The sequence below is a fragment of the Eptatretus burgeri genome, chromosome 12, assembly GCF_056783735.1.
Source record: "Eptatretus burgeri isolate ZD-2024b chromosome 12, Ebu_testis_v1, whole genome shotgun sequence".
Classification (NCBI taxonomy): Eukaryota; Metazoa; Chordata; class Myxini; order Myxiniformes; family Myxinidae; genus Eptatretus; species Eptatretus burgeri.
Genome location: NC_140972.1, coordinates 17,780,465 through 17,803,621, shown reverse-complemented (window position 1 = coordinate 17,803,621; position 23,157 = coordinate 17,780,465). Strand labels below are relative to the sequence as shown.

At 44.8% G+C, this 23,157-nt stretch overlaps 1 protein-coding gene and 2 long non-coding RNA genes across 8 annotated transcripts in view; 1 reads left to right on the top strand and 2 right to left on the bottom strand.

The window, feature by feature from the left end:
* Positions 1-23,157, bottom strand: part of LOC147015177 (uncharacterized) — a 177,247-nt gene that overhangs the window by 56,867 nt on the left and 97,223 nt on the right. The gene's annotated exons all lie outside the window — the stretch shown is intronic.
* Positions 5,092-17,325, bottom strand: LOC147015182 (uncharacterized). 4 transcript variants are annotated; one of them, XM_085849710.1, is made up of 5 exons: positions 17,048-17,325; positions 11,376-11,536; positions 6,066-8,347; positions 5,729-5,836; positions 5,092-5,267 (listed from the first exon to the last, which is right to left on the bottom strand). In XM_085849710.1, the coding sequence occupies exons 1-3, from the start codon at positions 17,309-17,311 to the stop codon at positions 6,535-6,537; spliced, it is 2,238 nt and encodes a 745-aa protein (XP_085705836.1). In that variant the 5' UTR covers positions 17,312-17,325; the 3' UTR covers positions 5,092-5,267; positions 5,729-5,836; positions 6,066-6,534. The 4 variants fall into 4 exon arrangements, with proteins under 4 accessions (XP_085705836.1, XP_085705835.1, XP_085705834.1 ...); XM_085849709.1 differs by lacking the exon at positions 5,092-5,267 and adding an exon at positions 5,278-5,626; XM_085849708.1 differs by lacking the exon at positions 5,092-5,267 and having other exon boundaries at positions 5,278-5,836.
* LOC147015180 (uncharacterized) overlaps positions 17,316-23,157 on the top strand; it is a 23,328-nt gene continuing 17,486 nt past the window's right edge. For both annotated transcript variants that reach the window (XR_015050228.1, XR_015050227.1), the window contains exon 1: positions 17,316-17,568. This is a non-coding gene — a long non-coding RNA (uncharacterized LOC147015180). The remainder of the gene's footprint in view (positions 17,569-23,157) is intronic.

The following is a 23,157-nucleotide window of genomic DNA, read 5'->3' as shown; positions in this document are numbered from 1 at the left end:
AGATATAGGATTAGCCCAGATCCCCCATTAAATGCATGTTTAGCCAGGTTGTTTGGTAATTTGACGTGACGTGTGTCGGGAGGTGCCACAGGCTGTTATTTGTTTGTGCAGTGGTGGTGGACCGAGAGCTTCTTCTTCCTTCCCCTCTCTGGATGCAGCCCTGCCCAGTCGGCTGAGAAGGAGTGGCCTAAAAAGGAAGTGAAATGAGAGAAGTACAAAAACTGCAGTCGGTTTTGAGGCGTGCTGGGGCTTCAAGGCGATCAGAAAAAGGAAAGCGAGTGGTGATTCTGCCTGGAGAGAAACTGGACCTGGGCGCACCGGGTCTGCCTTCTGTGGCCTGGAGAAGCGAGCCAGGGCCGAGGGAAAGGCATGGAAAGGACTGCATGAGGTCTGTCTGCCCTCGGCTGGATGAGAAACGACTGGGGGGAGTCGTGATCTGCTGTGTAGGGAACGGCTGTGTCTGTCTGCGATCTGCTTCGTGAAGGAGGCCTGGTGAACAGGCCAGGCCGGGACTTGTATGCTGGACCTTGTGAGAAACCAGCTGAAACCCATCATCGACCTGACGGTCTGGTGCAGTCGACCTCGCGGGGTCTGAACGCATGGAGGCCGCGTGCGTGGGCGATGCGAAAAGGAGGACGAGCGCTATTTTGCCACGCGGTATGCTCGAGCTCGGGGCTCGAATCCGTGGACATCCGCTTGTTATGAGCGACATTCATGCTTTTGACACTTTCCTCTCTTCCATGAAACATCACCAAGTACTCTGTCTTGTCTGCATGTTGTTTCAGGCTTATCTCGGGAGGAACCTCTTCGAAACCCGTAATCCGTATCTCCCAAGTTAAGAACGGGTTATGGATTAATTAAAACATTGTCGTGAATATTTTGCTTGTGTTGTGTTCCCCGAGGTTCCCCAATAAATCTGGCTGATTTGTATGAAGTTGCCGCTTTGACTCAATTCGTGTGGCGCTGAAAAACAATTCGCTCGATTGGTATATAAAACCAAAATGGTTACAGACTGGCAGAAAACGCTCGGCATCTGACAAAACGAGTCTGTAACCGGGGTTCTATTTCCGCAACTGGTAAGGTCCAGGGGTACGTTGGTATCGCAATTGAAGACGCATGACCAGAGGCCTGTGCCGAGACAGCCGACAGTATAAACCCCGGAGACGGCGGTGGTGAGGGTGGTGCCGAATCTGTAACATTTGGCTATTGAGACTTGGGTGAGAACCCCCCACCCCTGGATCCGCAACAATATATATATGTATATCTATATATATATATATATGTATATGTATATGTATATATCTATCTTCTTCTTCTTTCGGCTGCTCCCTTTCGGGGTCGCCACAGCGGATCATCCGTATGATCCGCATTGTGATTTGGCACATGTCTTACGCCGGATGCCCTTCCTGACGCAACCCTGGTCGCCTCTTACGACACAGGGATATGGTACACCTATTTTAACCGGGGTATACACCGGCCCAGTACACTGGTACTCATTTTGCCGACCTCGGAAGGATGACAAGCTGAGTCAACCCCCTGGTGTATTAATTCAGTGGCCCAACAGGGCTTGAACTCAGGACCTTTTGGATCCCAAGCCACTGCCCTAAACACTGCGCCAACACCAGGAGATTATATATATATATATATATATATATATATATATATATATATATATATATATATATATATATATATATATGGTGAATCGATTGAAAATTCACTATAAATGTGACCTTGACCTTTTGACCTCAAAACAATAGGTTTCCAGCTTGTCACTATCACTACCAGGTGGTGAAGTTTCTTGAATATCACAGTAAAATTGAGACCTGTTGGCAATTGACAGACAAACAGAGAGAACAACAGAACAGACCAGCCAATATACATCCATCCATTGGGACCATACTCTTTTGCAGAGCATTGTTTCTGCCTCAGCAGTCTCCTTGGCGAGTGGGCACAATCCTGGACTGGTCACCACTCCAACACAAGATGCCAGCAAGCTGGCACACACTTTGCCAACCTCAGTAAAATGACAGGCAGAGTCAACGCCACCTGGTGTTCATTCAGCAGCTGAGTGGGATTTGAACTCAGGACCTGAGGATCCCAAGCCCACCACCCAAACCATAAAGCTAACACCAGGCATACCCAATGTACAGTGCTTGCGAATCTTCAATTTCACAATCAACAAACAGACAGAATAACACACGTGACCAACCAATGTGATGCACTTGAAAAACCTTTGATTTCACAATTAACAAACACACAAACGGGAGAAAATGAACGAAGTTGAACAGTTTATGTTTTGTACCCCATCGATTGACCGGATCTGCATCAGGACCTCAACCAAAATTCTCAATGGTGAAGACTACCCCCAGGATTACAGAGGGATTACCCCCTCCCTCCACCATGGATTTTTTTATGCCGAAAAACCCACAAACCCTCCCCCCCCATATGCACCCCTGGGTGCAACCACCAGTTTTCAACAAATATGGAAGAGGAAGCCAAAGGAGTCAAACACAAACAGATACCAGCTTGTTCTCCTCACCTCCCTACTCAACCACCAAGTTTCATCCGAACAAATGGGGCCACAACTTGATATATCATGCTCTCCATTCCATGTTTTTTGGTCCGATCACTCAATGGTGAAGAATCGCTATAAAAATTCCAGCATCTGGATCTGAATCTTCACCAAAATCTAACGAATTCGTCCTTGTCATACACCAAATCTGTCCATGAGGTTTCATCCGAATGTGTCCACAAATTTTTGAGATATCATGTTGTTTATCCTTTTTGGCCCTGTCTCTGTCAATGGTGAAGAATCACTTAAAATTCTTGTATCCAGATCCGGATGCAGATTTCACCAAAATCGAATCAATTTGTCTTTCTCACACACCCATCCTGTCCACCGAATCTATTCCAAATCTTTTGAGATATCCTGCTCACAGACAGACATACAAATGGACAGAGGTGAAAACATGTCCTCCATCCCCATTCAGTAGTGGAGGTGACAAGCTCAAACACTGATGTGTTGTCTGAACTGCACTGGTACTGAAAGTGCTGTGAGATGTGATGATACCAAATCTGAATTATTATCCCCACCAACCAACGAAGTTGGCGGGGGATATAGAAATGGGTTCCATCCGTCCGTCCGTCACATTTCGTTTCCGGAGCTTCACTACAAATCCCCTCAAGATATATTTACGAAATTTGGTACACATGTGAAGCAAGTGGTGAACGAGTGCCTTTTGATTTCCACTTGTTGCTGGAGTTCGTCAGGGGTGTGTACTGGCCCCCACACTTTTCAGCGCTTGTATGAACTGGATTCTGGGAGCATGTCAGAGAGATCAAGCTGCGGTGCAGAGTATGGGAATGTCAAGATCTCTGACCTTGATTTCGTAGATGATGCAGTCATCTTGGCGGAGACTCAAGATATCCTTTTGGGGACCTTCGAGGTGCTGAATGAGTCTGAGCTGCTGGTATTATGGGTTCCCTGGGTCAAAACTAAGATCCAGGCTTTCAATGACATCTTGGATGCTGCTATCTTGTTTGTACCTGTTTGTGGCGAGGATGTTGAGGTCACGGAGAGATTCACTTTCCGAGGCAGTGATAGTCACGTCTCTGCTGGCTGTGAGCCAGAGGTCAATAGATGTCTGGGTCAGGCCTTTGAAGTCATGGATTCACTGGATAATGGGGTGTGACGGTACCAGTACCTGTGCGGGAGGAAGAAAGTCCAGGTCTTCAGGTCCTTGATGCTTCCAGTCTAGCTCTATGGATGTGAGACTTGGGCTCTGACCAGGGATCTGAGTTGGCAACTTAATTCCTATGGTGCTGGGTCTCTTCGCAGAATTCCTGGCTATCGCTGGTTGGACTTTGTCAATGAGGGGTTGTTGAGAGTCAAATGAGATTTGTTACCTGCAAAGTCAGTGATCGTCAGCTGCAGCTGTATGGACATGTGGTTCATTTTCCTGATGCTGATCCTTCTCACCAGATTCTTTCAGTGAGGGAGTCTGAAGGACACCACACATTGCTTTCACCTCACCTGGACAATTTTTGTTCCACATGAACGAAAAATTACTGGCATAATCTCCAGTAAATATTACAAAGCAGACTGGAGTACCTCGCATTCCGTGATGGGCAGAAACCCCCCCCCCTCCATTCCCGATTAGGGGCGGGAGCTGACTGATGATTTCTGCTTGGATGTCTGGGAAAATCCACACCAACTTTTACATTTGTCATGGTTGCTAACACTAAGAGAAGAAAAAGAGGTGGGATGGAAAGGATCTCTGTGTGAGGGTTTGGGTTTGGGGGGGGGTGTGAGGGTGTGAGGGTGAGGGAATGGGGGGGGGTTCCCATCTTCCATTGTCAGGCAATTTTCACCTTATTTTCATATCTTCAGTCATTCTTTTGTGAGAAATTAAAGTGGAATAATCACGATAATGTCCTGATTAATTTAAGGTTTTTGTTTTTCACATGTAACTCCTGAATGTGTTTTGGATTTTGCATTGTACAACACTCTGGGGTGGTACCCATCACTACCGAGCCGGCGTTTCAGGACGTGTTGTGCATTGAAAAGCTTTGGAGTTATTGGCCGCATGGTGGTTACCTTTTGAGTGTTACCTAACCCACATCCCAATATTCACCTCATCGCAGCATTTACTCTCAAAACGGCCTCGAAGACCAACATGCGTTCACGTAAAATCTTGCCCACATTCTAACGTGAGTCCACCCAAAATTTGGGGTCTCTGGGTGCTTCGGTTTGTGAGTGAAAGAACAACAAACAAATGAACAAACACTTGAAATTTTTCAAAGATTTGTAATCCCCTCGGAGCCATTTTCATCACAATGTTTTGGACACCATTCCTTTGACTTGTACATCATATGATTTGAAAGGACAAGAGATTTTAGGTTCACTTTATTCACAGAAATTAAAAATAACAAAATTCACAATCAAAAAAGTCATCAAGGGAGAACTCGTACGCTGGGTCTCAGCTGAAGGTTGCTGGGAGAAATAAAACGAGTGAAAGACAATGGAGTGCAAATGAGTTTGTACAGTGAAGAAGTCACGCACGATGTGAGTAAATCAGGTCTCTGCAAGGTTTGAGTACCTGTACTTCTGGAGACGGATGTTCATTTTTTTTTCATCTTGGATCAGCCGTCTGTAAGAGTCTGATGTTTCGTCTTACATTCCTGGAGCTTGTACGACGGAGTGATGATGGATCCACTGCCAAAGATCACATCTTCTCCAGTGGCCGTTACTGAAACTTCTTCCTCTGCACATACATCAACAAAAGGAAGTCAAAATCCCTCAATAGCATTGTCATCGTCATCTCCATCATTATCATTATCATACCTTCCATCACAATCCTGGAAATATGATATCCCATCAATTGCTTCTGCATCTCAGTTAAATTCTCTTCTTTCTTTTGCCTTCAATTTCACATCTTTATTTTCTTCATCACAAATTCCCACTGGATTTTTCAAACAATTAATTTCAATGATCATCCACGTGCACGTCATGACTTTGATACGGACACATTAACACTCACGCCAGACTTCGACCAACTGAAAGATTTGTTTGCTGCTCGTCTGGATTCGAGTTCAGCAAAATATTTGTTTGTCCTCAACACTTCTGAGGAACAGACAAAATGGGACGTGATGCAGGTGAAGAACATGTGGTTCAGACAAAGTTTGGAATAATTTCCGATGTAGGACAAGAGTCTGAGTAACTTACGTTCCACCCGGTGGGATGGTTTCAGGTGAGCAGGAAGGAGCACCTCTTCTGAGGGTGAATCAGGTGATCTCATCCAATCGAAGCGAGTTAAAGTTCTTGTTTTATATTCTGCATGGGGATGACCATGTCAAGAAGTTACCTTCCCACCAAAAATTATAATTACAATTATCTCCACAATTAAGGATATTCTTTTTCATCGAAGGAAGTATTAACAGCAATGTCTGTGAAAGACAAAGTTCCAAAATTTATTTCAATCTAATGTTTTGATCTTGTGGTTGGTTGTGTTTGCACCCAGTGTGTTCACCCCACCTGTCAAAAGACAATTAAAAGTGCTTACCTGTTGAAGGTCTTGCAGAGCATATCGCTTCTATTGTTGCTGTCCGTCATCACGGTGAGGTTTCCGTTCAGGAGGAAGACAATGAACAATGGAAGTCGGTGTGGAATTCCTTTTCCTCAACAATAAGAACCCACCATGATTTTCTGCAGCTTTGGTAACTTCACGATAAAAGTTCAGGTTCCTGTTCTTATTAAATGCAAAATATCCATCAGGAGTGAAATCCTGTCCTTGTCTGTACTTTCAAAAAAGGTTTCGGTTACGGATCCAATGGGATATCGGGTACAATCACTTGTTTGGAAGAGATCATGAGTTGAAGGAAATTGTTTTCAACAGAATATACTCTGTGTTTCTTTTGTGTGCAGCATGAGGAGACTGTATTATGTGAGATGGGACATGAGGAGGGATGGTCGTGATCTTTGGAGATGAGGAGGGATGGTTCGTGATCGTTGGAGATGAGGAGGGATGGTTGTCATCTACGGAGATGAGGTTTACCCTTACGCTCCTTCAGGTGGACGACTTTGTCTCCTTTAATGGTGTATCGCCCGTTTGGGTCACTTTCTCTCTTTTTCTCAAGATCACTCAGCAGTAACTCTTGTTTTTCTCTTTGGAGCTGAGTGTAGTCTGGAGTGATGAAAATGTTTCTTGGCCAGAGAGAGGGATCCTTCAAATTCCGTATCTTTTTATTATTATTCGTAAGAACCTGATTCCTGTCAGACTCGCATCTGAAAACAACTTTCAGGGGTCTGATGCTGTTCTCAACATAGCGTCCGAAGCGGAAAGTCTGTGCAGGCTCGATGTCCAGGTTCATGCCTTTTATTAATGTTGCCACCGCCTCCTCATCATGTACACCTTTTCGCTCCTTCACTCCAAAGAACACGAGGTTGTTTTTGCGCCTTTCAATTTCCGCTTGTTCACCCTTGAGAAACTCAGACTGAGAAGAATGGTCGGTCTCCCGTTTGGGCGGCAGCCGGTGAACATCGTGCTGGTTCTGCTGATGAAACTTGCCTTCACGTTGAGGCTTCGGTTGTTTTTGGAGGACAACACTGTACAATGGTTGCTGCCACAGCCCCTCATCACTATTCACCATGTGAGGTTGCCGCTTTGACGTGACATGTGTGTCAATATTCACCATGTGAGGCTTTGGGTCAGTCGGCGGCGGCAAATCAACATACTCCTGTTTGTGCTGTTGTTGCTCCAGCCCGTCATCACTGTGAGGCTTTGGGTCAGTCGGCTCAACATTGTCCTGTTTCTGCTGCCGCTGCTGCAGCCCATCATTAGTTCCAAGCACTTGTTCCTCGTTTTTCTCAGCAAGCTTTCCTGCATTTTGTACTTTTGTCTCTCTTTCCAAGACCTCCTTCTCCCTAAACTCCACATTACTTTTTCTGTCCCTCATCTCTCGTTCTCTGACCATCAACATGAACTCTTTCAGTTTCCATTTAAGTTCACATTGCTTTTGTTCTTCCTTGTGCTCTCTCTCTCTAAGACGAGTCTCTTCGTCCAATTTAAGCAGCCTGTACTCTCCATCTTTAAGCTCCTTTCCTTGTTGGTGCATACGAAGCTGCCGTTTCTTTATCTTCTCATCTTTCCCATTCATGAATGAGTCAAACACACCTTGTCGCTCCATCTCCTGTTCTTTACTTATCTGCAGGTATCGTTCCTGCTGCTGCACTCGTTTCTTCCAGTTATCAATCTCGAACATTCTGCGTTGTACAAAAAGCATTTTCTGATGAAGTTCTTCATTTTTGCGTTTTTCCCACATTCGGACTCGGAATCGCTCTTTTGCTCGTGTGGATTCTTCTTTCCTTCTCATCCTGAGCTTTTCTTCATATTTCCTCTGCTCTTGTTCATTTTCCCTCTCCTGTTCATTCATTTTTCTCTGCTCTTCTTTATTTTTCTGCCTCTGCTGTTCCTCCTCTCCTTTCTTCCGCTCCTCTTCCTCCTTTAGCCATAATTCTTTTTCCAATTTCCGTTGCACGTCCTTTTCCATCAACTCATGTTCCATTTCCTGCACAAACTTCTCTCTTTGTAAGAGATTTCTTTCGGTTTTGACCAAACGAGCCTCATATTCCTGAAGCTTTTGTTTCTCCTTTTGATTTTCCTCTTCCGCTTCTTTGTCAACAATGTTCTGTTTTGCGATTATCTCAATTTTTTGAGTAATTGCCAGAACCTCCTTTCCCTCTGCTTTCTGAATATCAAGGTGTTCGGTTTCCCGAACCTCCGTTACCAATGGTGGATCGTCTTTCGATTCATTTTTCCGTTTCACTTGATGTCGACATCTTAAACTGCAACAAAACAAACAAACAAACATTCTCAGTTCAAGCTCCAATGAAGTATTACATCACATGTAAAGTATTGAACACATGGTTTTGTAAAACATAGATAAACATGTTCCACGAGTGTTACAATTCTGGAGGATACGGAATATGGAACATGCAGGTGTAACTTAAACAATGTCTGAAGGAACGATGTAGAACGATGAATCACACTTAATTATGTGAAGAATCTCATGTAATGGTGGAGCATGTTATGAACTTTTGCATTTGTTTTGCGAAAGAAGGAAATTGTGCCTTTTTTGTAAATTATGTCTGACTTTGCAGGAATTCCATTGGTAACATTTTTCATGGAGTAATTTGGCGCCATCTTGGATTGTAAAATCGCGGTTTCAGAAGTTTTTTTGGCCGAAAACTTTGATCAACAAACTATTCCTTGGAAATCAACACTAAGTCGGTGAGTTTTAGTTTATATTCACAAGAAATTTGAATGAGTAACCTGAAGGATCTTCCTTCAGACATCATTGCCACTTTGTGTGAACATAAAATGCAGTCAGAGGTTTCAACTTGTGTCACATGCTGGGACATCATTCATGTCATCACGTACTGTTTATAAAAAATAAAATTACTTCACTTGTACATCAGGCGAAGATAATGGTAAATGTACTTTTTAGAATATTCACCATGGATCAAATTAACAAACAAAGAGCTGCAAGAAAAACTGTCACTCAGTAAATATAAAGAGCTATGAGGAATCTGTTAAAATTTAACAAAATACAGAGGCCAATAAGGAACAAGCATTTGGTGAATTTGGGAAATGTACTGTCTGGTCATCCTTCATTATTTCAGCTCGATTGTTATTACAAAAACAAAAATCTCGTTCTTTCACTTGCATCATCATCAACTTCTCATGTTTCACATTGTATTATGGGATACATGATGTCATCTCCCAAAGATCTCGCTCAGGTAACACCGAGTCAACTGGATAAAACAAAGTCACCTGGATAGAGATGAAAGAAGAATCAAGCTTGCTGTTGCTTCACAAGCCACAACTTTACTGACAAAGAGGACAACCCAGTGCTTCAGAATCTATTAAGCAGACTCGTTTGAGCAGTACACTCTTTGTCAAATTAAAATGTTTATTTTGTCAACCAACCACAGGTGAGGAAGAGCCAAAAATACATGAAATCCTCCAGAAGGGCCAATTCCTGGTAACATGGGACAAAACAATCCAAGAAATTGCAAACAGCAGTGGATATGATGCCTGGAAAGTTAGGCTTGCCGACGTGATGTCTGCTGGAGATTTACTGTCTCGTGACATTCTGTACCACCACACCTCCTGCTTCACAAAAACTGCTCCAGTGAGTGTTGCATTTATTGCCACAGACCGAGAGTTCTTCAGTGTTCTTCAAGACCACATCGATGAGGGGCAGTCTATCGACTTTGCTGAACTGCAGAAGTGCAGATTTTTCATGAATTACAAAACAGACTTTGCTGAAACTTTCACAGGTTTTTATATCCTCGTGGAGGATCGCTAAGTCTTACTCACATTGTTGTTCTTGTGGACTTTTTTGTTTCACAACCTACAGTTTTCATCGAAACTTCCTGAAACTTGGCGTATATATGTAAAAATACGCTGCGCAGACAGTAACCATCTCCGATTTTGAAATATCCTCCGAGAAAAAGAGTTATGACGTCAAAATATCTCCGCTCATGGAAATCGCCTAAAAAATATCTCCGCTCATGGAAATCGCCAAAAAAATAATCTCCGATACCAGGCAAGCTTTTTGAATTCTGTTTGCGGGAATTGAACAGGACATTAGCAGAGATTAATTAACGCACATATGATACATCACTATGACATCATATCAATTTTTTATGACGTCATTCCTATTTTTTGACATTTTTGTTTCACAACCCAGAGTTTTCATCGGATCTTCGTGAAACTTGCCATGTATATGCAGAAAGCCCACGTGCAGGCAGTAACCATCTCCGATTTTGGAAATTCTTCTGAGAAAAAAAGTTGACATAATATCGCCACTAATGGAAATCGCCTCGACCATTATCTCCGAAACTCGGCAAGCTGTTTGAATTTTGTTTGGGGAATCAAGCCGGGCATGAGCACAGATAATTTATCGCAAACCTGATGCATCACAATGACGTCATATTCGTTTTTATGACGTCGTCATTAAGAGGACGAGGATCTTCGCTCATTCGAGCTTGTTTGACACACAGGTCACTGAATACACAACTATAATTACAAACAGTTTCCCACAGTGAAGACTTATCAATGTTATACCCCACCTGTAAATGACCAATGAGGAATTTACACCAAATCTAACTTTGATTAATACAGCAAAAGTGGGTTTGTTCATCACAGCCATTTTGAAATCCAAGATGGTCACCATCCATAACATCGAGAAAATTAAAATTGTGTGTTTTTAACTTCTTGGCGTGACAAATGTGGGTATTGCCACCAAAACAGACTTCATGTGACTTTCACAGCCCGAGTTAATCGGAAATTTGGTGGAACATGGTGGCCATTTTGAAATCCAAGATGGCCCCAGAACTTTGGATCTCTCTCCATCGAGTGCAGCCTGCAGCTGCTGGTTGCATCATTGCTTGGGACGCGGCTATGCTGCTGATTCAGTGTCCCCCTTACCAGTACACTGGGGCTCATTTTGCCGACCTCAGAAGGATGATAGGCTGAGTCAACCTCCTGGTGTATTTTTTTTTAATTCAGCGGCCAAGGGGGCTTGAACTCAGGACCCGAGGATCCCAAGCCACCACCCTAACCACTGAGCCAACACCAGGCGAAGAACATTGGATGAGAAACAATGTTACCAATGGATTCTGGACATCTTGTCATCTTCTCCAGCAATTAAAAAACATATTCCATATTTCGCAAAAAAGATTCAATTTCTGAGAATCCAACATAACATTGCACACAATAAACTCGCTTCAAATATCTGAGCGATCTTGTTCCCTCGTGGATGAAGACTTGATAAATATTGATGAATAAGTCACTTGTGTTATTTACCAGTGAATGCAGAGCTTTCTTTTGGAGCTCCCCTTCTTGGTGAACCAACGTGACGGATCAAATGTGGTTATAATATAAAACACAAGGAAGGAAATCACGACAAACGTGACGTCGCGAACCACAGATATCCCTCCATCCTCAACAGCATCATTCTGGATAACCTATGGAGATAGACAAGGGCAGGGGAAGGAGGAATGTTTATTTCATTTAAAATTCAACGAAACAATGTTTTTACAATTATTTTACAAAACCCACAAGTTCATGACAAAATAAGAACATGATGTTGAAATGTTTGAGAATACAAACACAATGGCTCATGGAATGTACGAGAGGTTATCGTTTGTACGACGCTTGGCGAGTGCAGGTCTGCACGAGGATTTGGGAAGTAATTTGTGAGTTTGGGAAGTAAAACCTTGAAGATTCCTCCATCAACACGACCATGAAGGAGCACTTGGCTTGAAGGTGCAAATTCCAAGTTTGCTTGGTGGGGAAAGTGAAGTTGCAGTTTCCAACCAAAGAAAAACTCTCTTGTTTCTCAACGCATCATCAGGGTAAAGAGGAATCACAACGACAATATTATAAAGGGCAGAAAAGGAAGATTAAATATGGGATTTCAACTGTGTTACCACCACTCAACGACCTACTCTTTTTTTTTCAAGGGGACTCCTGGAACCTTTGATTTCTATTTTGAAAAAGTACTGTTTGGCAAGATAGCCGACTTAATAGGATTTAAAAGTAGCAAGTCAGTGGGACCTGATGTGATACCAGTGGAAGTATACACCTGCCTTTGGTGACTATGGGGTTCAGGTGTTGAATAAACTAATGAACTGGGTGATGATGAGAGAGGAGATTCCAAGCGCACAGAGGCAAAGCATTCTGGGACCATTATTTAATTTTCCACTCACCAGATGTGTGTATTTTAGATTGGAAAATACCACCTGTCACTTTGCTGATGGGAATACAATGAGTCGGGAGAAAAATAGGGGGAGAGGGAGGAGGGTGAACAAGGAGCGTGTGGGAGCGAGGAGGGAGGGAGAGAGATTTGGGGTTGGGGAAGGGAAGGCAGGGTGAGGTGGAGCATAAATTATGATTCATACTGGCTCATCAAAATGATTTTCCATTTTCTACCGATGAAACGAGAAATACCACCTGGAGACAAACACCACCCGGACATGTCTAGAGATAAACACTGCCCGGACTTGTCCAGAGGCAAACCCTGGAGCCGGAGGCCTGGAACAAAGCCGTCCGGAGATAAACACCTCCCGGGCAAGTCTGGAGACAAATACAGCCTGGACATAACCACCTGTCCAGACACATATGGAGAAAACTAACGTCCAGAGATAACCACTGTCCAGATACAACCGCCATCCAGAGAGGGAGAGAGGGACAGTGAGACAGGGGTGTGGGAAGAGGGTGTGAAAGTGTATTAGGAGGGGCATGAGCATTGATTGGACAGAGACACAGAGAGAGAGAGAGAGAGAGAGAGACACAGAGAGAGAGAGAGAGAGACAGAGAGAGACAGAGAGAGAGAGAGAGAGAGAGAGAGAGAGAGGAGTTGGGGAGTCGGGGAGTCAGCAGAGAGAATACATTGTGCTTTGTGAAACACACACACACACACCTTCACTCACACACACACACCTTCACTCACACACAAACTCCCCATTTTAAATCCTCCGTACAGACCTGATTTACCAAACAACAAAGAACGTGACTCCCATCGTGTTGTGTACCTTCCACGAGTACAATGCATTATTATTTCTCACAATCCCCCCTTACCTGCTGTGACTGACGGGACGTTCCACTCCCGAGGATGGTGAGCACGAACAGCGCAATGGGAAACAACATGGCTGTTGTACGGCTATCCACGAACTGAAGATTTCATGACACCGCTCTGTCTTTAGAGTTCCTTATTGTTGGACTTGTCATTGTGACGTCACAATGGACTGCAGCCACACCCCCTTTCCCTCGTTCACATTGCTTTTCAACGCTCAGAACACCTCAACTCTATTATCTATCCTTTGATAATCCACAAAATATATATAATGTGTCTTTTTCCGATTTGTGATTTATAAAGAAGGTACTTTTGCAATAAAAGTCAAAATTTTCTCCATCTTCAAACTTAGCCGTGACGTCACACCCAGAAGTATATCTCGAGATCCGTTTCACATTGAATATGGGTTACATTGTGGTACGATTTAACTAATGCGGAGTAGAATTTTCGATTTTTCACCAAAATACCGAGTCGATGAGTCCTTGCTGCTTGTACAGCACATAATACAAACCAAGATGGTTTCATGCTCCACCAATGGTGGAAACACCCAAACTACACCAAATAGAAACAGAGGTTTGTCGGAAATACCCAAGTGTAGATCGGGCGTAAAAATGTTCATATTTGTGCTCAGAACATATAATAGAGAAATGTTATAAATCAACAGAAATGGCGAGACCTTGTGGTTATCCACCACAAATGAGAGAAGATGTCATCTCCACTATTAGGTGGAACAAACAGCCGTCGCTAAAAACCCGAACACCATCTCTACCCAACTACCAGCACATGTACACAGATCACCACTCCCCCTACAACATCACCCACAATCCTCCATTAAGCATCGCCCCCACTCCACCTAACAACACCCCAAACAACCCCCTTCTCTCCACCATTCCCTTACAATCCCCATCAACCATCACTCCCACAATACCCACAACTCTCCCCCTCTCCTCCAATGGGGTGGGACATCGACACAGCAAGGACACTTCTATGACAGTGGGATATGACAAGGCAAGACCTCAGCCACAAATGGTGTCCCAAGAAAGTTTAAATCGGGATGATCCTGTGACGTACAGGGGACCTGGTGATCTTGTGGTGGTGGGACAAAGCAGTCGTCACCCATTTTGTCAATGGTGTCTGTGCCTCTGCTTGTGCTGTGTCCATGCCGTGTCCGTGCCTGTGTCCATGTTGCTCCGTGTCCATGCCTGTGCCGTGTCCATGTCCGTGCCGAAACACATTAAACTGATTTAACAATGAAAACAAAATCCCTTATAAACCGTCAACTGAAAAACATAACCCATCAATGTGGAGTGAACACGTGACCGGCCGGCGTTTCCATCGTTACCAACACTTCCATTGTCTCCATCTTTGTTTGATTCCCTCACATCAGGCTCGAAACGATTCGGCTCCACAATTCCCCCAAATCGTTTACATTACTGATTTTATATTTTATAGTTTATTCCAAATCCCACTGATCAGTTCAACACATCAAGAACCTTCAGAGTTGCTGATGATTGTGGAATCAGTGTCGGAATCAGAGCTCGAAATACCCTGTTTCTCCATGGAAACCTACATTTTGATCAAGTTTCCAAACAAAGATAAACTCTCTTGTTCCTCATTGCAACAAGGACATCAAGGACAGACAAGGAAGATTAAATATGGGATTTGAACTGGACAACCCAAACACCTTGAGGAGCTTTCAATCTTGTTTTGGAGGAATTTAAATAAACAAATTATAAAAACAACATTACATTATCCACGTTTCAAGATGATGAAGTTACTTGTGATATTATAAAAAGTAAAGTGGGCTATTTCTCACAATCCCCCCTTACCTGCTGTGACGGACGGGACGTTCCACTCCCGAGGATGGTGAACACGAACAGCGCAATGGGAAACAACATGGCTGGTGCTCGGCTCTCCATGAACTGAAGATTGAATGACACCGCTCTGTCTTTAGAGTTCCCAATTGTTTGAATTCTCATTGTGACGTCACAATGGACCGTGGCCACGCCCTCTTTCCATCGTCTGCATTGATATCTCAACCAAGATATAATTATATATTTTTGTTATGATTTATCTCTTCTGGTGAAAACCACGTGATCCAAGGTTGATGAACAACACGAATCCTTTATCTTTCAAATCATTTCCACCAATGAGAACAGGATTTAAAACGTTCATGTTGATCAGTTGGGATTCTCATGACAAACATTCTACAACAAACGTGTGTTTATTTAATTTATGTTATTCATGATAAACCTTGTTATCAAGGATCTTACACACACAATGAGTAATGGTTCACCTCCATATTCGTTCATGTCTCTTTGGTGTGAGTGTGAATGAACATTCATTTTGTGTGTACGTGCGTACGTAATAAATAGATAACCTTTTATAGATTCCCACCCAACCACCTCGTTTTCTCAACACATCCACGACCGAAGATGGACGAAGGTGATGTTTCCACCCATGTTTGTTATTTGTGAAATCGATTATTGGTAAATATTTATCATGTCGTTCGGTGGAGAGTGAACTCCACTCCATGTGGAGGGATAGCACGGGGAAAGATGGGAACTCCGTCAAATGAGTACAAAATGTTCCGTTTCAAACCACCATGGAGTTCATGAACACGTGTGTGGTGATTATCCTCTCCACGGTTGGTGAACAAGGAAGGATTGATCGGAGTTGGGCCGCTGTACATTTAAAATGGCGTCCAAGAGGGAAAGTGGGAGACTCGTTCGTTGTTTTTAAACTAAACAAACAAAATCTACTTCGTTCAATCGTTCAGGTGATGTTGAACTAAATTAATTATTAAATATTGATGTGTTGAGTGATTCGTGATTGGGGATGTGGAATACTCGTCAGTTTAGAACATGTCATGAGGAGGAGCTCTCGTTTCCCCTGCCTTGTTACGTCCCTCACCTTGATTGGCTCTCGTTTCCCCTGGTCTTGCAGCATCCTCCGCCTTGATTGGCTCTCTGGAAGGATGCAAGTGATTGGCTCCGATGAGTTCACGTGTTTTCTTCGTGACAAGTCTCAGCAAAATGAAAAACTAATTTATGAGTAAAGAAAAATTAATGAACCACATCACGTGTTTAAAACCTTCCCGTTTATGAATTAATATTCTGTGAGGTTCTTCTTCTTCATCACGTCACTCCAGTGATCACCAGAACAATTTCGTTTCTCTTCAACTTCCGGAATATTTTCACTTCATCCCTGAGATCTTGGGATTTGGTCATCTTCTTGATTTCTGCCTTGAATCGGCCAAAATCGCTGGGAACTGAAACGTGTGTGTGTGTGTGTGTGTGTGTGTGTGTGTGTGTGTGTGTGTGTGTGTGTGTGTGTGTGTGTGTGTGTGTGTGTATATATATATATATATATATATATATATATATATGTGTGTGTGTGTGTGTGTGTGTGTGTGTGTGTGTGTGTGTGTGTGTGTGTGTGTGTGTGTGTGTGTGTGTGTGTGTGTGTATATATATATATATATATATATATATATATATATATATATATATGTGTGTGTGTGTGTGTGTGTGTATATATATATATATATATATATGTGTGTGTGTGTGTGTGTGTATGTGTGTGTGTATGTATATATATATATATATATATATATATATATATATATATATATATGTGTGTGTGTATATATTGTTACGGTTTTCGCAGACCACCATAAAGGACCTTTGATCAGTTTGACGATAAGTAATTGTGTAGTTAGATTTCCCCATCATTGTTTCGAAGGAATTTCCGTGTTCACAGAGCTTAGATCCTTTGAGTTAGCCGTTTTTCTTTTCTCTATCATGATTTTGGACCAATCATCCCTCAACAACTAAATCGCCACCACCAACATCATTCTCAAACAACGACAACTCAAACACCACCACCTTCGCCTCTTTACCTCCACAACTCCACCCCGCAAACATCGCTTCACCGCCATTCTCAAACGACTCCCGCCAGCCACCAAATCGCCACCACCAACACCCTTCCCAAACCACCACCACCGCCTTTCTTCCACACATCGGACCATGGGTTGTGAATTGGCTTCCTTTCGCCTCGAAAAGCGGATCAGGAATGATTCACGCCCACTTTTCATCCATCCAATGGCTGAGCATCGGGTGGTGTGGCCCCGCCTCCGAACCCGCTTTGATCCAGAAATTTGCATATACGCTCCTCCCTCGGCCTACAGAAGCGTGAGCACGGCGCAGCTCGCGGCAGTCAAGTGTGGCAGTCAAGCAGTGTCGGCGGGGCAGTCAAGTCGTGTGGTGTGTCGGTGTCGGCAGTCTGGAGAGTCGGGAGACGGAGCTCGAAACAGACGGGGGCCGAACACCGGAGAGAGCTCGCCGGCCACGCCAGGGGCACGGTGCCAGGCTCAGATACGCTGACATCGCGGCTTGCCGCCATCGCGCCACGAGGGTGCGGGTAAGACCCTTCGGTCTCGTGGACCTGGCCGCTCATCCAGGTTCCACTCACATTTGGTCCACGAACCTGTCTGCCGCCCTTGCCTTTGAGGGAAGCTTTTTCCTTTGCTTTTGTGTAAATGCATGTGGTGGCGTCTTCAGAGATGTTGCAAGTGTTTGTAGATGGACGGACAGACGACACGCCATCCCAGAAGTTTCTGTTAATATGTATACCGCTGTCGACTGTTCTGGTTCGGGTTTATAAGAAACAGCTGGTTTGGCAAGCGAGAGCAAGCTGATCGGTGATGGTGCACACGTTCCCGCACACCACTAAACATCACAGATTTCTTAACATTTCCAGATTTTCAAGTTGTGATCCTCGAAACTCAAACTATATTTCGATTCTACACTTTAATTCGTACATGAGGGTACATTGTGGTAAATCGTGTTACATAATGTATGAAATCGCTTCAAGCTCAGAATTTAAAAACTATAGCACTTACAAAAGCGATGAAAACAGCGATTTGAAGGCATAAAGATCAGGAATTCGATGATATGAGTGAGGAAAGTGAAAAAATACATTTGAGCACTTCAACATGAAGAAACCGTTGTGGCCTGTTCCAGGTCAAGGCGTTGTCGAGCATGCCGAACAAAATGGTGAATTATGATCCCAGCGAGGGTCCCAAGTCCCAAACACTCAGTTTTCACTGCTGCACCACGTTGGAGTTCCCTGATTGTGCATGCAATGTTTGGGGCCGCTCAGTTTCATGGTTTTGGATTATTGAGGAGACAGACAGACTGATACACATTGGCATTCATTCGTATCGATATATTGTAGGTACAGGATAATGTACACACACACACACACACACACACACACACACACACACACACACACACACACACACACACACACACACACACACACACACACACACACACATATTTCTTCTTCTTCTTTCAGCTGCTCCTGATAGGGGTCGCCACAGGGGATCATCCGTGTTATCCGCATCGTGATTTAGCACAGGTTTTACGCCGGATGCCCTTCCTGACGCAACCCTGGTCGCCTCTTACGACACAGGGATATGGTACACCTATTTTAACCAGGGTATACACCAGCCCAGTATACTGGTACTCATTTTGCCGACCTCGGAAGGATGACAGGCTGAGTCAACCCCCTGGTGCATTAATTCAGTGGCCCAACAGGGCTTGAACTCAGGACCTTTTGGATCCCAAGCCGCTGCCCTAACCACTGCGCCAACACCAGGCTTTTATATATACATATATATACTTTTGAATACGTGTGTGCTTGAATAAATGTCCTTGGGTGAAATGTATCCCGTTCGTCGTCTTTTTCCCTTTTGAAAGTGCCATCTTGTATCGCGGAATAAATTAGTGGAGGGTTTAAAACGCCCGGTAAACAGAATCACATCCGTCGAGGTCGGCGATGACACCGCTCAGTTATCACTGTAGCACGGAACGGATCGCTTAAGCGGTTCGTGTCCTCGGCCAACCTGCGGCGAGGTACGATCGCCCGGTCGACAACTCGCGCAGGTACTTAGGAAGGTCGAATTTGGCGAGTAACCCGATCCTGCGCGGGTGGGCAATTGGCATGATCGTGGTGAGGTTAAACCCCCACCCGTAACTGGCTCCTGGCGGTAGTTCCAGGAGGGTCACGAATGAATTGTCCGTCCGGTGGGCGACGCGGTTGCGATTGTAGTTACACAATCGCTCGCACGCCAGGCAGGCCAGAATTCGTAACAAAATATATGTATATATATATATATATATGTATATATATATATATATATATATATATGAATATATATATATATATATATATATATATATATATATATATATATGAATTCGCGACCGTCGTCATGCGATCGGCCACTTTCCACTAATAGCAGCCGTGTCACCCACCGGACGGACAATTCCGTCATGACCCTCCTGGAACTATCGCCAGAAACCAGTCACGGGTGGGGGTTTAACCTCACCACAGCCCAGTCCGCATTCTTCCCACGCAAGATAGCGTGAATTGCCGAATGTCGATATACCTAAGTACTCGCACGGGTAACCTACCGAGGGGCTGCACCGCGCCGCAGGTCGGCTTGAGACACGAACCGCTGAAGCGGTCCGTTCCGTTCTCAAGCGATAACCGAGCGGGTATTATCGCCGACCTCCACGGATCCGATTCTCCTTACCGGGTGTTTAAAACCCAACTAATTATTCCACGATGCAAGATGGCATTTACAATGGGGGAAAGATGATGCAACGAACAGGATACATTTCACACAAGGACATTTATTAACAAGCACACGTATAGACAGCCAAGGCAGTCATGCAATATTCAGGCGAGAAGCAAAAGCAATACAACCGAATATGATTATTATCTCCAGTCACTTATACAGTTATTACTGAACAGGACACGGCGCCACAACATGCATACAAAAACAAAAGGAAAGACCTCCCCATAGGTAGGGAGGTAGACGGGATCCGGGGACCTTTATAACGCGGGACCTGGAGGACCGAACGGGTCCCACAAGACCGTGGCCGGTTACCTGCACCCTTAAGGTGCCTCTATGGTCGGCGAGTCGCGATGTCCCGCTCCCACGACCGTCAGCGTGGTCGCGCCTGGTTCCGGGCCTCCCACGTGGCCGGCAAGCTCTTTCCGGCACTCCTCGTCTGGACACGCAGGTCCACCACACAGCCGGCACTGCTGCGCCTTCCGTCCGCGTCTCCCAAGATCAAGCCGTTCACAGGACTACGAACGCAGGAACCAAGCAAGGAAGAAGAAGAAGAACTGGACCACCATGAGACAGGGGCGAGTATGAACCAAGAAGAGAGAGTGAGCCTCGTGTGCGGTCCGCCCTTTATAGCGCGGGGCTCTGCCCTTCGCCCCACCCCGTTTTCAGCTCCACCTTCCTTCAAGAAGCTTCTCGAAAAGGGGTGTGCCCTCACTCCGACCCCCTCACGCCATGCATGCACCAATCGGAAGCGAGCTGCCCTGCCCCCTTCCCTTCACACCAGCCTCGGAGAAAAAAGGCGGTAAAACCCATGCGTCATCGCAGTTCTTTCCTTGGCACCTTTGTTTGACGTTCTCGGACGGTTTCCGGCATGGAAACCGTCGTCGCGTGATCCGTGGAGGATGGCGTTCGGAAGCGGACGTAGTGGCGAAGATGGTGGTGGTTGTTGTGATGGTTATTGTGGCGTGGTTGGCATTGTGGCGTAGTTGGTGGCGGTTGTTCGTGTGAAGGTTTGTTGCGTGCTTGGCATTGTGGCGTACTTGGTGGCGGTTGTTGTTTGCGTGGTTAAAAATAACGATAGATAAAGAAAAACGGCTATCTCAAAGAGTCGCAGCCCGGCGAACACGAATAAACGCCTCTAAACAACGGTGGGGAAAGCTATCTGAACACTCACTTACTGGCATAGCTAATCTCAGGAACCTTTATGGTGTTCTGCGAATTTCCACAGCCGTAACACGATATATATATATATATATATATATATATATATATATATATATATATATATATATATATATCTATACATATATACACACACACACATATATCCCTGTGTGTCGTAAGAGGCGACCAGGGTTGCGTCAGGAAGGGCTTCCGGCGGAAAAACCGATGCCAAATCATTATGCGGACAACAAAACGAATTTCCATACCGGATCGGTCGAGGCCCAGGTTCCCAACGACCGCCACCGGTACCGGTGGTCAGCAGGTACCAGTGGAAATTGTGCTACTGCTGGGCGAAGGAGAAGGAGACGGGGAAGGCGAGTCCGGAGGCAGTGGGAGAAGGGGAAGGGTAGAAGTGTGCAGGTGAGAGTTGGAACTCTGAATGTTTGGACGATGACTGGCAAAGGGCGAGAGTTGGCTGATATGATGGAGAGAAGAAAGGTGGACATACTGTGTGTACAAGAGACCAAGTGGATGGGGAGTAAGGCAAGGAGCATTGGAGGTGGTTTCAAACTGTTCTACCATGGTGTGGATGGGAGGAGAAATGGTGTCGGGGTAATCCTGAATGAAGATTATGTCAAGAGGGTATTGGAGGTGAGGAGAGTGTCTGACCGAGTGATGAGTGTGAAGTTGGAAATTGAAGGGGTGATGATGAATGTCATCTGCATATGCCCCACATATGGGGTGTGAGATGGAGTATAAAGAAGATTTCTGGAGTGAGTTAGATGAAGTGGTGGAGAGTGTATCCAAGGATGAAAGAGTGGTGATTGGAGCAGATTTCAATGGGCATGTTGGGGAAGGGGATAAAGAGGATGAGGAGGTGATGGGTAGGTACGGTCTCAACAAGAGAAATCTGGAAGGGCAAATGGTCTTAGAGTTTGCAAAAAGAATGGAAATGGCAGTGGTGAATACGTATTTCAAGAAGGAGGAACACAGGGTGACATACAAGAGTGGAGGAAAGTGCACACAGGTGGATTACATCTTAAGCAGGAGATGCAACCTGAAAGAGATTAGTGACTGTAAGGTGGTGGCAGGGGAGAGTGTAACTCGACAGCATAGATTGGTGGTCTGTAGGATGACTTTAGAGGTGAGGTTGAGGAAGAGAGTGAGGGCTGAACCAAGGACCAGATGGTGGAAGCTGAAGGAGGAAGACTGTTGCGTGAAATATAGGGAGGAGGTGAGACAGGCGTTGGATGGTGGTAAATATGGGTGGGATGATTGGGCAACGACAGCAGAAGTTGTGAGGGAGATAGCGAGGAAGGTACTTGGTGTGAGATCTGGACAGAGAAAGGAAAATAAGGAGACTTGGTGGTGGAATGAGGAAGTACAGGAAAGTATAAGGAAGAAAGGGTTGACGAAAAAGAAGTGGGATAGTCAGAGAGATGAAGAAAGTAGGCAGGAGTACAAGGAGTGGCGGAGAAAGGCAAAAAGAGAGGTGGCAAAGGCCAAGGAAAAGGCATATGACGAGCTGTATGAGAAGTTGGATACAAAAGAAGGGGAAAAGGATTTATACCGATTGGCAAGACAGAGGGACCGAGCTGGGAAGGATGTGCTGCAGGTTAGGGTGATAAAGGACGCAAATGGGAATGTGCTGACGAGCGAGGAGAGTGTGTTGAGAAGGTGGATGGAGTACTTTGAGGAGCTGATGAATGAAGAAAATGAGAGAGAAGGTTGGAAGAGGTGGAGATAGTGAATCTGGAAGCGGGGTGGATCAGTAAGGATGAAGTGAGGACTGCTATGAAGAAGATGAAAAGTGGAAAGGCGGTTGGCCAAGATGACATACCAGTGGAGGCATGGAAGTGCTTTGGAGAGATGGCAGTGGGGTTGTTAACCAGATTGTATAATAAAGTCTTGGAAAGTGAGAAGATGCCTGGAGTGCAGATTAAGTGTACTGGTTCCGATTTTCAATAATAAGGGTGATGTGCAGAGCTGTGGAAATTACAGAGGGATAAAGTTGTTAAGCCACACCATGAAGTTGTGGGAAAGAGAAGTGGAAGATAGGTTGAGAGGAGAGGTGATGATCTGTGAGCAGCAATATGGGTTTACGCCAGGAAATAGCACCACTGATGCAATGTTTGCTTTGAGAATGTTGATGGAGAAGTATAGGGAAGGCCAGAAGGAGTTACATTGTGTGTTTGTGG

Bases quoted from the DNA above. Each gene is read 5' to 3' on its own strand.
- LOC147015182 (XM_085849710.1), bottom strand. From the start codon at position 17,311: ATGCAAATTTCTGGATCAAAGCGGGTTCGGAGGCGGGGCCACACCACC. The intron at 11,537-17,047 runs GTAAAGAGGCGA...CTATCTCCATAG, and splicing joins TGCGGGGTGGAGTTGTGGAG to GTTATCCAGAATGATGCTGT. The intron at 8,348-11,375 runs GTAAATAACACA...GTTTTGTTGCAG, and splicing joins AGAAAGCTCTGCATTCACTG to TTTAAGATGTCGACATCAAG.